The following is a 15,657-nucleotide window of genomic DNA, read 5'->3' as shown; positions in this document are numbered from 1 at the left end:
TACCCACAGTCAGACCTGGAGATGGGGCCAGATGCAAAGGTGACTGTATATTCTTGGTGGCTACACCAGGTCTTCTTTTGACTCTGATAAATCTCACTGCCAGTGGTTCCTTAGGCAGCTTTTCCAAAAGAAGTGTTCTAGAGTCAGGAGAGGGGAAGACTTGTACAGATAAGAAACTGTAACACACACACACACACATATGCAGACATATTTGGGAGTAATGGTAAGAAATACAACAAATAAAATCCAGTGAAGCAGGAAATTATTTAAAATATTGCACAAGTTTATCCAGAAGTTGACCACAGACAAAAAGCAATCAATTTGCATTTTTGTAGTCAGCTTAGTATGGGACACTTGGCTCCTATGCATAAATTTGAAAGTGAAATCTGACTTGACTGTGTGTAGTATTTGCATAACTGGCAGGGCTAAGTTGAGTGTAATTCAGTGGTAGTGTTGGCCTGAATTTGCCAGAGAAAGCCCTACCTGACAGTCAGGAGACACTCAGGAAGAACAGGCACATTTCTTACAAAGGACAGCTTAACAGAATAATTAGACTTCAGCCTAATTGACAAAATTATTTAAACAGCTAATAAATTTTGTTAAATAGCCTCAGAATGTATCAGAATTATTAAGTTATCAGAAATAAGAATGGCTTATTCTTATTTAAATGCTCAATAATATTAAATTACTTCTAAATGCTTAATAATTTGAAATTGTTTCAGCTACTTCACCCAAGAGGATGCATCTCTCTGATCTTGTGTTTCTTTAATACAGCATTTCCTTCTTTCCTTATGAGAAAAATGAGCTGGGTGTTCCTACGTGATCTGCTGAGTGGAGTGAATAAATACTCAACAGGAATTGGAAGAATTTGGGTAGCTGTGGTGTTCCTGTTCCGCTTACTGGTTTATGTTGCTGCCGCAGAAAATATCTGGAAACATGAACATGACGAATTTGAGTGCAACATCAAGCAGCCTGGTTGTGAAAATGTCTGCTTTGACCATTTTTTCCCTGTCTCTCACATCAGACTTTGGGCTCTGCAATTAATCATGGTCTCCACCCCTTCAGTCTTGGTTGTCTTTCATGTTGCTTACAGAGAAAACAGAGAGAAACACCACAAGCAGAAACTTTACAAAAATACAAGAAAGACAGATGGTGGATTGCTGTGCACTTACCTTATCAGCCTCATTTTAAAAATAGGACTTGAAATATTTTTTCTTGTTCTGTTCTATAAATTGTACAATGGCTTCAAAATACCACGTCTTGTGAAATGTGACATAAAACCATGTCCCAATACTGTAGACTGTTATATTTCCAAACCCACAGAGAAGATGATTTTCCTCTATTTTCTGGTGGCAACTTCATGCCTGTGCATCATATTAAATCTAAGTGAACTGAGTTATCTTCTGTTCAAATACTCCATAAAATGTTATCTGAAGAGACACGTAAAGAACAAGCAAGGCTCAAAAGCAATTGCTGCGAATCAGAACTCATCAGGCACAACAGAGCAGCAGCTGCAGGATAACTCCACAACAGCTCATCATCTTTGCCTCTGAATATGCAAGATGAACATGAAAAACATTCCCCGCTGACTTGAAAGAAGGCTGAAGATCACCCTCCCATAACACAAGCTGGTTTTAACAAATTGCTTTTCCAATCAGTGCTTTGCAGAACTGTCCTTTGAAAGGATAGTTACATAGGAAATGCTGTTTCTCTGTTAGTTCCCCATTACTTGAGCTGATAAATTCAGTTACATTATGTATGTTGAACATAGAATCATCGAGACCTTTTCATGTTCAAATAAGAAATGCAGAAGTTCTGAGAATTCCATGAAGCTTTAATATAAACACAGAAGCTTATGATAAATCATGCTGAAACAATTGTTCAAACAATTGTGCACTGAATTGCTTTGGTACAAGCAAAAATAGTATTTTTTTATGCAGAGATAGAAGAACCTGGGATTGATTAAGATGAACAGCAAGGGGTGTACAGGATTTGTCAGGTGGGTGGATCAGACCTGGTAAATGCTGAAATGGCAATAGGAAAGTGCTGGCAGAGAGTGCTGTGCCTTGAGGTGAGCTGGATACTCACGAGTCCATTCCATTGTACTATAAAACATCTCTAAATAAAAAAAGAAAAAACAAGAAGAGGTAGACACATCTAGTTTAGCCCATGTGATAAAAACAGATTTGGTTATTTAGCTGTTTGTGGAGCACCTCCTTCTGAAATTATTTGAGCCCTTACAGCTGTTAGGGTGCTAATCATCAAAAAGCATCCTTGAAGAAAGGCACTTGCTCAAACTTGTGCAAGCAGCATGTACCAGGTTATAGAGTTAACTCCTGGTCACCTGCACCAAGCAGCTCCCGTGTCATTAGACTTGTCTTCTGCTCTGTGATAGTGGCATTTAAGTGAACAGATCATTCCCGCTTCCCTAGGATCTGAATAGAGAAATTAAGACCACACAATACAGAACAATTGTCAGTAGTCCCTAGTATTAAGTAGCCTAGAATCTGGTCCCTTTTAGTAAGGCTGAAAATATGCTACTTCTTCAGTAAATTTCTCTGCTGCAGAAGAACACATGAAATCTAAAATTATGAAAAGCCTCCAGTAGAAACAAAGTAAAAAAGAATCACCTGTTCCCTCCCCCAAATTTCCAAGTATCTTATAAACAACACACATCTCTGCTCTTTGTTATCTGTGTTGTTTGGGCTGACAGGAAGGGGACAGGAATCAGCTAAGACATGTCTTCTGTTGAATCTAGCCTTCTAAGACAATGGAAAGCAGTGCCTTTAAAAACTTCCTTTGGGGTGGTGGTCTCTTTCTGTTGTTGCAATGAAAGACCTTTGGACATACATCTGGTACTGAGCCTGATCAAAATGCACTGTTTAGAGAAAAACATCAGCTGAAGTGGAGTGACCTGAATGGTGAACTAATTTTATTGTTTGTGTCAACATAAGGAGGAAGAAACAGTGGCAAAAGCAGGTTAACTAATTTTTTTTTCTCCGAGTCCCCTCTGGCCCATGGCTTTGGTTACAAAGCTTTACATTTAATGAGTAGCAGTTACAGAACAATACTTAGCAACTAATAAACAAGCTATAAACTTTTGATGGTGATTTTCAAGGTAGGGTTTGTTGTTTTTGTGGGTTTTTTTCCCTAAAATAAACCTACTTTTATAAAGTATGGGGCAACATTTCCTGCTGCTGAAATTAGCAGCAACAGCAGTCCCTCAAATACCAGCTTGCCAGCTTGTGGCCAGATAGTTTTAAATCTTGACTGATGCTGAATCAGTGCTTATTTAGAGACAGGGCGCTTAATATAATTCAGAACATTCTCTGTTAAATTTCTACATATACAGAAAGTGGCCCATGACAGAAATGCAGTTAGAAAGTCTTTTGCAGCTCCTGGACAAAACCCATCAAAGATTCGGAAGCAAAACTTCCCATGAACCCTGTGAAACTGCAACTGCCACAGCTTAAGTAACTGAGAACAAACCCCAAAATTATCTTGGCTCATTTGGACCCTCATGCATTATTTTATTATGATAAGGGCAACACTGTCAAAGAAAAAAATGTTTCTGTAATATCTGGGTTTTAATAACTGTGGACAGATTTTTAAGAGCACATCAATGAAAAAATATTTATTCATTGTTTTTAAGGTAAAGGTTTATTTGATAGAAAATTAAGATAAGCAAGCACAGTTTAGCTAACACAGGTTTCTGATAAAATTAGTGCATTAGCAGCTCTCTAATAAAAGTTTATTAAGTCAGGGCTTGAAGGGTTTTAGACACCCCCTAAAGCTCTGTGGCTGGTCAGAGATTACCACTTAGACCAAAAATTTTCCCATCAAACAAGAATTCTTTGGAATGGATATTCAAAGTTTTATTTTTAATTCTATCTTCCAACAGCCAAGAAATTATAAATAAATTCCAAAATAATGTTTTGAGTCTTGGAGGATACTTCAGATTTGACAAAGCCAGTACCTTACATGAGAAATACTTTGAAACAGATTATTATGGACCAACTCCACATAACCCAACTCATTCGCAGCAAATTACCAAGTAGCCTTCACATCATGTGCTGCAAAATTTGAGTACTTGACATGGCTACTAACGAAAAAGAAATGAGCATAACTTAACCTGAGAGAACAGAAACCAATTAATCTGCTTTCTGAACCCTTGCTCTTGGAAACCATTTGGTTTTCTACTGACTCTTTCCCTTGCCCCACTTTTACATGCTTTTGTTCTCCAGTTTAGGTTTCGCTCATCCATGCAACCCTGAAGGCATTTGCTGTTACATTTTTGGTTCAAATAAGTTTACAAGTTTGATCCCTAAACTTCTGAATCACTCAGACTAACATTTTAAAAAACTGAACTCAAGTGCTATGTTCTGCAAGGACATAAGCAATTGATAAGAAGCTGTTCTGAGCCCATACTGTAATGAAGAAATAACATAAACACTGCATGCACATTCATACAAAAATATTTACCTTATTAGTATTTCAAAACATCCCTGCAAACATCAAAAGATCTGTGTCTTACATAGACTCTCATTTTCCTTAAAATCCAAGTAAGCTTCTTGCCTTGGGACAGAAGAGGTTTGGAAAAAAGACACAGACAAAGAATTTCCCTATTTGCTGTTAGTTTCTTTCCTCTAACTCCCTTCTCCAGTACCAATGGCACCATTTCCTATCCCTTTAATTGCATCATCTCCATACCATCTCCAGGCAGGGCTGAGCAGCACATGAGCAGGAGCTTCTATAACTCGAGGACCTAACCAACCCCAGTGCAGCCTGTCCCTGCCCCTGTCCCTCTCTCCCCTGCACACAGGTGGGAGCCCCAATCAACTAATTCTTTGGCACAGAAATTAAATAGTTAGCCAACAACCTGCCTCTCACCTGACCCAACAACTAATTCCAATGTTATTTGTACAAGCATTGCTCACTTACTATCCACCATCCTAGACTGAATGTGCCAGCATTAACGCTCTAGAACCCACAGTCCCCCCATCCTGCTGAGAAGGACCACCCTGAAACATGTGGGGACAATCCCACTAATCTTATTTACACTGAATTAGGGCTCAGGTAATAGCAGATTTCTTTATAAACATAGTTGAGCACCAGAGGGATTGACTGTCACTTTAAAGGTGTCTTTTGATGACTGAACAATCCATGCTCTGCATTCAGACCCCTCAATTTGGTTGCTTCCCCATCAGCAACACCTGCTGCTTTAGTCAGCACATTCCTGATGGCAACAAGGGGCTTCAAAGAAGCACCTTTGTCTGAATGCTCCAGTTAACAGTGACAATTCTGAAAGGCAGAGACATAGAGGAAGGAGAAAAGGCAGAAGGCAGAGGACTGGGCAATGGGGCCAACAGCACCTTGGGGCACCCCGCAGGCTGAAGTGCTGCTGGTACATCTGGCTCGGCCACCTCGGAGCCCCATCCCACCCAGCAGCCCCAAGGCAGGGGTGTTGCTTCAGGCCCCAGAGAAGCTGCCCATCCAGGTGTGCTACAACTGATAGGGTGGGAAGTTTTCTGTATCGCCCAAGGTAAAACATCTGAATGCAGACACCAAATTTACTTCCTTGGAAATTTCTGTAGGTGGCTTTACAAACCAGAGTGTCCTCTGAGTCTGTGACATTTTAAATCAGACCCTGCCTTTGGTACCCCATTTTAAGTTCAAAATACTCCTGTTTGTTTTTTAAAAAGCAAACAACAAACCCCATACTAGCTTGTATGTTGGACAGGCTGTCAGTAACCACCTAAAAGGGAGTGTGCCACTATATGGGTACAGAATCTGCTTTAACTGGATTGATTGGGATGATAGTATTAAATACTTTATTCTCAGAAATTCAGAACCAAATCAAAAATTGCTTCCTGGATATTTATGGCATTGGACTTTTTTATCCTTTGCTCTTTTTTTTTAAATAGCATTCTAGTATAACACTGTGTAGCTAAATACTTGTATGCTATTCTCAGTCCAAGAACTGCAAATGATACAGTATCAATCACTGGGAAACTATTCAACTTACACAACACAAACATTCTTCTAAAGACTAACAGTTGTGAGGTCTGTTGACAGTGACTGAAGTGGTTAGGTACAGCTGAAAACAAGAGAATTCAGGTGAGCTTTGAGGATCCTCTCCAGAGGATCTCTGCCCTCTTCTCCCCTGCAGCAGTTCCCTCTACAATCACCGTGGCTGGTATCCAACAGCAGCTCCATCCAGGGGGACCAGCGGCCTCTGGCAGGTAGAAAACGGCACTGTGTACTTGCAATGATTATAATGACCGCTCTTAGAGTCAAAATGCAAGTGTTTGTTTTGGTTTTATAATTCTCAGACTGCACCTTTGATTTACTAACGTGGCATAGTAAGTTTGGTCACTTGGGAGGGATGGAAAGTGAGAGGAGCTGATGGGCTCTGTTCAAATGGAAGCACAGGCTTTCTGCGAAGGTAAGCAATTTAGCACCATGTAGCAAACCAAGGGCTGTGCCCGAGGTCAAATGCTGTTGATGTTCACACATAATCCACATTCTCGCAACAAGTCATTTCATTTGGTTGTAGGAAGGTGCCCTCTGCACTGATATTCAGGAAAACCGTCAGAGATTCCAGGTGATTAGCTTACGAGCAGTCAAATCTAGCATTTAATGCAAAAGCTTTACACAGCAAGACAAGTTTATAGAAAAAAAAAAATGAAGCCAATCTCACCCAAGATAAAGACTGTTTTATATTACTGAAGGTAGGTCACATCCAGTAACGATTATAATCCAAGAAAAGTTTTTGGTACCACACAATCCAGCTGGCTGAGTCAAACATAACCATGCATGAAAACCAACACTGAAGATTCCTGGGTACTGACAACTCCCACCAATGCATTCACACTTTTGGTAACTCAACAAACGGGATACCTGTCATTTCAGTTAGCAGCATACAGAGGAATTGCTCCAATCCCGGGCACTACAAGCAGCACCACTTCTGAGGCTCATTCAAGTGTGGAAAAGAGAGGTTGTGACTGGTGCCATGTACAGTCAGTGAGAGGCAGAGGAGCACAAAGGGAGCCTATGCCACCAACAGAGCACAACCACCGAGTTTATCTGTAAGATCACCATCTCACTTCCCTTTCAGAAAGTGCCTTGTTTATTTAGTTTTTAATGGTATGGCATAAGGACTTGTGTATTTTATAGATAGATACCAAACTGGTATTATCAAAATAAACCCATCTGTTTTATAAACCCACTATTTACAAAAACGGTTTCTGAAGTTTTTTTGTTTCGTTTTGTTTTTTTAACAAAAATTAAACTATACACCAATCTAAGTTACAGAAACAAAAATAACCTTTATAAGATCACATGTATAAAACAAGAAATGAAATGTGGTTTTATTTAAGGCAATACTGGGCTACTTCACAAATCACCACCTCAAATATATACACTGCTCCACACTACTAATTTTCTATCACATTCACAATGGATTCTTTAATACCAAATATTGTTTTAAATCTTCAATGTAGCAAACTATTTTTATTCACATTTCCATTTTTATTTTGGAATCATAAATGCTTTGTAACCAATTAAAAGCAATGAAAAATGTAGCTATAAGAAAACTATTATATTTATGTGTTAACTACATATGAATAGCATCCATAGATACTGGATGTTAAAATTTACAAAAATGAGAATGTGTCAGTACGTTTAACCTATGAAATGTGATCTTATCCAGCTTTTCTTCTGTAAATAAATGTTTTACGCAAAATAAACTTGATATGGTAGACTTAGCTAATTTTAGTTCAAAAGTTCTTAATTTAAAATGATTAAAGGACCAGTTTTAAAAACTTGCTTACTTCATTACAAATTAAAATTCCGAATATAAATGTGTCATTTAATAGTTTAGACTTACAGACTGCTGGTGGCAGCAAATGATTTACAATAATAAATATATACAAAAAAATGTATCTACAAATAAAGAAAACTGTTATACATGAGAAGTAACCTGGTGAAAGATACCAATCACAGACAGCTCACAAAGATTTAGTTTATGGAAAGGACAATCTGATAGAAAGTTGAGGTCTTGGTCAAGTATTTACAAAACTGAAGCAATTACTTTCTTCAAGTCCCATAGGGATAAAAACAAATAAGACATTTACATGACTCATGTCATGTTTTTTGCTAGATTAAATCACTTCAAAATAAAAGAGCTCCACAGTTACTAGCATGCTTGATGGCTTCCTATTCAAAATAAATTCTATTACAGGTCACAGTTAAACACATTAGGTTTTCAGGACTTTGATTCCCCTTCCTCAGTACCCAAAACAATTACTTTTGCGGCTATAACCTCTGGATTATCCTCCCAGCGTCCTTCAAGCTTTCTCAAACTGACAACAGGTTTCATTTCCTGAAGCTGCTTCAACACACACTCAGTGCAGTCTTTGAGAGTCTTGTCTAACACTATCTTTACATTATCACCACATGGAAGCCGCGATGGGTTGGCAAATGGTACCAGGGTTTCAGTTTCAGAACATGACCAAGAGATGTTATCGCTTGCCACAGAGGCCTTCTCACTGGCTTTTCGAGAGTTTGAATGGGATCCTTTTTTGGTTCCACTGCTATGGTATTCTCTTTCAGAGTTCTTCTTCTGCTTCACAGCAGATTCTTCAAGGAACTTGAGGAACGACACTTCAAAACCCATTGGCTTGAATGAGCTCCAGTCAAAAGCTGCAGGTTGCTCCTCAGCCGTTTGAATGGCGACAGCAGTCTCTTCCTCCTTGTGCAGGCTACTCATGCCACTGGGCAGTGCTTCCTCTGTTTTCTCAGCTCTCTTTCTCTTACTCTGAGAAACATTTTTCTCTTTATTTGCTCTTTTCAGGTTGTTTGATTTTTGCTTCTCTGAGGGGCAGGAGCTGGTCTCCTGCAAGTCACTATTTACACTGGAAGAGATTTTTGCTTGATTTTCAGCAGTTGAAGAATCCTCATTAATTAGTTTAGTAATGAATAGTTCTGTCAGTTCATCCACTTCATCCTTTTCACCTTTTTCAGTTGCCTTTTGTGATAAGGTAGTTGTGCTTGAATCATTATTGCTCGCTGTCAAACTCGGTTCAGGCTCTTTCACATCACTTTTTTTATCAGTTTCCTCCTGCTCACAAGAGGCTTCCTTTACTTGGGAGACAGAGTGTTTTTTAGATACAATAAGAAGATTTCTGTGTTGGGAAGTAAAAGCTTTGGACAGTTTGTGACATTTATAATGCCTTATTATGTTACTTTCACTTGTGACTACAGATGAACATCCCTTTATCATACATGGATACTGAGTTATGAACCTGCTTGTACATTCTGATAAGGCATCGTTTCTGGCCTTTATTAAATACACGTACTTGCCACGTTTCAGTGAATAAGCCTTATTTTCCTGAACCTGTATTCCTTTTGAGTTTTTGTTTTCCAAGTTCACATTTTTCTTTCGTTTTGTTTTTACAGACAGCCTGTTACCCTCTTTTCCTGCTCTGTTTTTGAGTCCTCTCTGTTTAGACTTCAACGGTTTCTCCTGATTTGCTTTGCTTGAAATGTTTTCCTGGCCTGGTGTCAGTCTCCTGGGTCTTATTAGATGATCTTTATGCCTGTCATTATGTTTGTTAAAAATATGCCTCAAGAGGTTAGACCTAGTAGCATAAATACGGTCACAGCCTTCACAGTCACACTTGAACATGCCATCATCTTCTACTTTGTTTGGCTTTATCTCAACACTGTGCTCTGTCTCAAGATGGACAACATAATTAAGATATGCTGTAAATGAAGACTTACACTGAGACTGGTCACAAAAAAATCTTCCCACCTCAGGAGCTGATTTCATGCTTCCAATTTGCTCTGGGGTCATGTCATGAAGCTTCATATAATGCTGTATCAAGCTGGTAACTTCCTGGAAGATGCGAGAGCAGTCACTCACCTCACATCTGAACTCTCTGACAGCAGGTTTGGTTTCCACCTCCTCCCTTTCCTCTTTGCCTTGCTCATTCTCCTCCTCCACTTCAGCAGAGAAAGCAGGGAGGTCTGATTTGTGCACAGCTTGGTAATGAAGAATTAGGTTTTGTTGTATTGTGAAAGCCGCAAAGCAGCCCTGATGGACGCACCGGTATGGTCTGTAAGGGCTGTACCTAGTGGGAAACTCCAGAGACTTTGTTACAGGCTTCCTACCATTCCTCTCCTCTTTCTCCTTCCTGTGCTTCCTAGCCTTGCGTACTTTGGTTTGTTCCTGCATACTATCAAAAGATGCTGGATTGTGCTGCTCCAGTGGAACAGAAACCACCTGTGGAGGTTTTTCCAGTCTTTCAGGAATATTATTTTCTGGTAGAAGTTTTTCCAATACTTTTACAGGCTCTACAACTTCCTTTATCTGAGTTTCTTTGACTAATGGAACTACAGTTTTGTTTTCTATTACTAGTGTCTGCAAAGTTTTTATTTCAACAAGTTGTGGGGCTGTGTTTACAGTTTCATATTGAGATCTTCTGCCATAAGGCCTCTTAATTTTTAATTTTACCATCTCCTCTGTTGTAAAATGATGTACAAGCTGACAGTGTGCTCGGAGATTAGAGTTTCTTGTGAATGTTTTTGGACAGGTAGCTACAACACATTTGAATGGGGCATACTTCAGTTGATGTTTCTTTATTTCTAGTATCATTTCTGCAGTGTACTGATGGATCTTCCCATAGTGTTTAAATAATGCATCTTTTGTCATAGCACTGTAACTGCAGCCAGGATTCTGACATACAAAAGGTTTATTAACTCTATCACTAAATTGAATGTTACTTGCCTCTGGAGATAGCTGGATGAGGGGTTTATTTTCAATTGATACAACAGGAACTGCTGGTGCTAGCTTATCTGCTGGAGGACACTGAGAAGCAGTCTCAGAGATGGGAATGGGAGAATCATCTTCCAGCTTCAGCTTTTGCAAGCCTTCCAAAATTTCTGACATTTGAGTATCATACTTTTGGGGTATCTCAGACTGAGCAGAGCTACCCTTTGCAGCAGTAACACTCCCTGTGTGCACAGCAAACCGTGTCGAAGTGGGTAGTTTTACACTGTGTGCAGAATTTTCTAAAGCAGCCTGGGCGTTATTTACTTGCAAGTTCTGTCCTGAAGCAGCAACAGTATCCTGAATTTCAGTTTTCACCTCAAGCATCTGCGAATTCATAGTAGTTTTAATTATTTTCAGGGTTTTTTCAAAGTTCTGCATAACATTGTCCTGTGAAATCTGTTCTTCCGAATTTGCCTGCACACAAGAATTTGCAGCCATCATTTGGGAATCCCCATTTTCAGTTTTTACTGTTAAAGGGGGCAGAACTGTATGAGCCTCAAGATTTGTTTTGAAATTCTCTTTGACAGTGGCCATCAATAACTGATTGTCAACATTACTGAGTTTCTGTGCAAGGTTGTCCACCACTGTTTGAGAGCCACAATTTGCCAGTAAGTTGGACTGAAAACTTTCTCCCTGTATTTGCATGTTTCCTTCAGTGCTTTTGGTTAGAAGTCCCATTACTGTTGCATTGTTTACTGCTATTTTCTGTGATGTATTGGGCACAATCAGGGGTGTAGGTGTTCTTCTCTTCCTCTTTGAAGAGCTGGTTCCCTTCTTATTCAAGTTACTTGATCCCGAATTCTTGGGACTACTGATAACTGAAACTCGTGAACTGTTCCCTGCAAAGTTTTGGGCTGCTGCAACAGTGTTAGAGTATGAGCCAGGACACAAGCCATTTTCGACAGTCTTTAGCATTAAGTCCTCTGTTGCAAACACAGGCAAAGTCTTGCATTCGTTTAGTGGAGGAATTTTGGCATTGAGGGTCCTGTTTTGGTCTGTCAGCAGGGTACTGGGGTTACAGACTGTCTGCAGCAGGGAGGGCGTGGCTGAGCTAGGGAGAACAGCTGCATTTATCTGAGTTGTTCCAGAGACACAACTTGTTGTAACCACACGTGGAAGTACTTCCGTTTTATCAAAGCTACCTGGGATGCCTGCAGTTTCCAAGGCTTGCTTTATAATTTGATTACCTTCCTCATTCCCACTGGTATTAAAGTTAGTCACGTTGGCCCGTGGAAACACAGTCTGCAGTGCGGAACGATTTTCAGCTGCAAGTAACTGGAGGAATGACGGATCTTTAAAACAAGTCTCTGGATTGAAGGCAGACTCCTGAGGTTGCTGCAAGTTTAATGAATTTGAAGAAAGAATCATACTAGCAAGCAAAGACTGTCCATTAGCCTGCAGAGCTTCTGGAGAAATTTCTGATCCTTCAAGAGGCTTACAGTAAGACCTCTTAGATAAGTGACCACCAAGTGATCTGGGATTAGTAAAAACTCTGAAACACCTGCTACATATAAATTTGCCATCTCTAATTATTGCTGGCCACTTTGCTCGCTTGTTATGTTTTGGCTTCTTTTCTTTCCCATTTGAGCCCCTGCCACGATCTTTTTTCATCTTTTCTGAAGCTGGGTGCTGAGAACTAGTTTCACTGAAGTTATTTTCATTACTCAATTGTGAGGGAAATATTTGATCAACACTTTCCTCTTTTGGGAAGGTAGAACTAGTGTTTCCTTCTAGTTGCAAAGAAAAGCTATTTGTGTTATTTTCCAGTTGTGAGAAGACTGAATTTGGAGGATTCTCTGCTGATGAAGGGAAGAGAGACATTGGACCATTTTCCGCAGGCAAAGGAAGAAAAGGATCTGAACCACCATCAATATTCAAAGGCATAACTGTTTTTGCCAGATCATCCAACTGGGAAGGTAAGGTTGTAGCAGACAAATTTTCCATTTGTGAACACAAAACGCTCTCAGGCTCGCTTTTAATACGAGACAAATTTGGATTTATGACGCTTTCTACTATAGGCAACATAGGATTCGCCAGATTTTCTAGGTGGGTTGGGAAGAGAGTACTTGAGACATGCTGCACTTGACTGGAACAGGTGGGATTCAAATTTGATTTGCTCTGTGCAGTAAAAGCAGCACCATTGGGATTGCCCACTTGTGACGGCATAAGATATACAATCTTCCCATCATTCGGCACATTTTGCAGATTGCTGGATTTTCGCGGTCTCTTATTTTTACGCTGCATTTTAAAAGCAGCATATTCATCAGGGTGTGCTGCCTTCATGTGTTTGCCAATGCTCTGTGACGAATTGTATGTTCGAGTACACCCCTCAACCTGACAATTAAATTTCTGAACTGGGGCTGCTGGTGACGCAGCTGGAACTAAAGAGCTATTTATGTTAGGCTGTGATGGAATAAATGAAATACTTTCTAAAGTTTTTAAAGGCAGGTTATATAGATTAGCTGCAGCTTTAATACTGTCTTCAATTTCAAGTTTGGAAATGGGTACACTGTTTCGATACCCTGTCTGATTCTGAATGCTGAATGGATTTACAATGCTCACTTGTCTTTCTAAGCTTTTTGATTCAAGGGCTTCTGGTTTTAATGTGTCTGAGGTCACAGAACCAGTTTGCATATTTTGAGTCTGACTGAGACAGCCTTCCTCCTTTCTCTCTTGCAAAACTGGAAGACAAGAGTCAACTGATGGGCACAACTGCTGGACTCCAGGTTTAGTAGTATCTACTTTGCTAGCAGTAGCAGCCAATTTACCTCTTTTCATGAAGTTATCTCGGATCTTCTGGTTAACAACAGACAGCTTAATGCTGCCTGCTGGAACTGTTTCTTCTGTTTTTATTGAACCCACAGGAGACTGCTCTGAACCAGCATTAGGCAAGGAATTGCTTTGCTGCAGTACACTCACTGATGCATTTACACTTTCATTCCCTACTGGTTCTGCTTTGATTTGGTTCCAGATGTTTTCTCCTTCAATGAAACCGATTCGGTTTTCAGCTGGAAGAGATGTCAATTCCTCTTTAACTGCAACTCCATCAGTACTTTCATTAGCTTGAGAAGACTGACTAAGATCAGGCTGATTGGTTTGGTTTTCAGGCTGCTCTTCTTTTTCAGGCTGCTTGTTGTGATCCTCAATATGCTTCTCCAGTTCATTCTGTGACCGGTATACCTTCCCACAGCCTGTGACTCTGCAGGTATAGGTATTATAGTGTTGTGCTTCATGATCATAGAGTAAATAGGCTTCAGAAAATACTCTGCCACATTTGGGAAACATACACTTAGCTCTGAAGACTTGATGCTCTCTCCTATGGGTCAGCAGCTCAGCATAACTATTAAAGCCAGCCTTACATTTCATCTGTATGCAGATATAAGGCTTGCTGCCACAGTGCATTTGTAAATGATCATTCAGGTGAGTAACACTTACAAAATGTCGTCTACAGTACTGGCAAATCACTTTTTTGCTCTGCATTTCAAGGAAACGTTTCGCTTCTTCATTATCTTTATGGCCCTTTGCATGTGCTATTAGATTTTTAAAATATTTAAAGCCTTTTTTACAAAGTGTTACAGGGCAGGTGAACTCATTAACAGGGGGTGGCTTTTGAACTGGCACTATCTCTGGTATGTAAGGTTTATCTTTGTCATCATTTTCATCATCTGAGCCATCATTATCGTTAAACACAATGAAGTCTGTTGAATAGAGGCTGTTCTTCTTAATGGGTCGTTGCTCCTGTTTGGATACAGAATTCGTTTTCTGATTCTCATTGGCAGCTGCTATTTTAGGAGGCCTTCCCAGGCGCCTCAGTGGTTTCATAGCAGCCAATCTCTCTTTGCTAGATTTTTTCACATGCAAAGTTACATGGGGAACAAAGTTTTCTTTAGAATTAAAATTTTGGGCACAAATAGGGCAACTGTAAATTCCATCTTTGTAATGTTTCTGTGCATGCCTAACTATTCTATGACCTAGGAATTCCTTGTCACATAACACACAATACTGCATGTAAGCTTGCCAGTTCCTAAATCTAGCTGATATGAACCCCCTCTCTCTGAGTTTTTTGATTTCTCTCTTTTTCTGCTTTTCATCTCTGATTCCCCTAAGAAGGCTGGTAGCCTCATCAATGCCAGAAAGCCCATTCAGAGAAGTTTCTTTACTATCTTCTTGGCCATCCTCAACCTTCTCATAAACTTCACTATCGTTTAGTTCGTCTATGGATGACACGATGGATGCCTCCTCTCCCATAAGTGCCAGACACTGCCGCTTTAGAGTTTTCCAGTCCCAGAACTCTGGATCAAAAGGCCACTGAGTTTTCAGTACAAGTAAGAGCTCACAGCGCAAAGAATTTGGTATTGGAAGATTCTCTTCATCATACTTCTGGTCAGGCTGATTATATAGCATTTCAACAGCATAATATGCATCCACAGTGGGTTCCAGAAGAAATTCACTCAGCTGACAAGCACGTTTCACCTCCAAATCATCTGGAAGTAAGCAGGAGATAGTCTTGCAAATAGATATCTTGACATCTGCATTTTCACTGGATTCCAAGCGCAATGCTTTCACACACAGTTCAATGCATGTTGCAAGTCCAGCACCATCAATCTGTAAAGCAAGACTAATTTTAGTAAGTCATTTTATCAAACTCTTTCAATACTTTTAAGTAAAATATGTCATTATTCAATCGTAAGTATCAGAAAAGCACCTGGGGTTCACAGTAGTACTTTTTACCTCAAGAAACAGAATGGATTGTCTTCAGAGGCTATTCCTTAAGTTGCATAATTTGTCTTCATGCTATTAAAAAAATGTTGAAGTTTACATTC

General features: G+C 39.7%; 2 protein-coding genes across 5 annotated transcripts in view; one reads left to right on the top strand and one right to left on the bottom strand.

Annotated features, from left to right (window-relative positions):
• Positions 1-45: 45 nt before the first annotated feature.
• Positions 46-14,882, top strand: GJB7 (gap junction protein beta 7). The gene has a single exon (XM_085574830.1). It carries the CDS (start codon positions 696-698, stop codon positions 1,551-1,553), a length of 858 nt encoding a protein of 285 aa, XP_085430956.1. The 5' UTR covers positions 46-695; the 3' UTR covers positions 1,554-14,882.
• ZNF292 (zinc finger protein 292) overlaps positions 7,309-15,657 on the bottom strand; it is a 49,234-nt gene continuing 40,885 nt past the window's right edge. For all 4 annotated transcript variants that reach the window (XM_085574820.1, XM_021545826.4, XM_085574821.1 and 1 more), the window contains one exon: positions 7,309-15,439. In XM_085574820.1, the coding sequence (XP_085430946.1) occupies positions 8,267-15,439 (7,173 nt within the window). In that variant the 3' untranslated portion in view covers positions 7,309-8,266. The remainder of the gene's footprint in view (positions 15,440-15,657) is intronic.

This window comes from Lonchura striata, chromosome 3 (assembly GCF_050655825.1).
Source record: "Lonchura striata isolate lonStrDom1 chromosome 3, ASM5065582v1, whole genome shotgun sequence".
NCBI classification, from domain to species: domain Eukaryota; kingdom Metazoa; phylum Chordata; class Aves; order Passeriformes; family Estrildidae; genus Lonchura; species Lonchura striata.
Note: the sequence above shows the minus strand (reverse complement) of the source record. Positions and strands in the feature narration are given on the sequence as shown.

Excerpts from the sequence above, each read along its gene's own strand:
- GJB7 (XM_085574830.1), top strand. The coding sequence starts at position 696 with ATGCTTAATAATTTGAAATTGTTTCAGCTACTTCACCCAAGAGGATGC.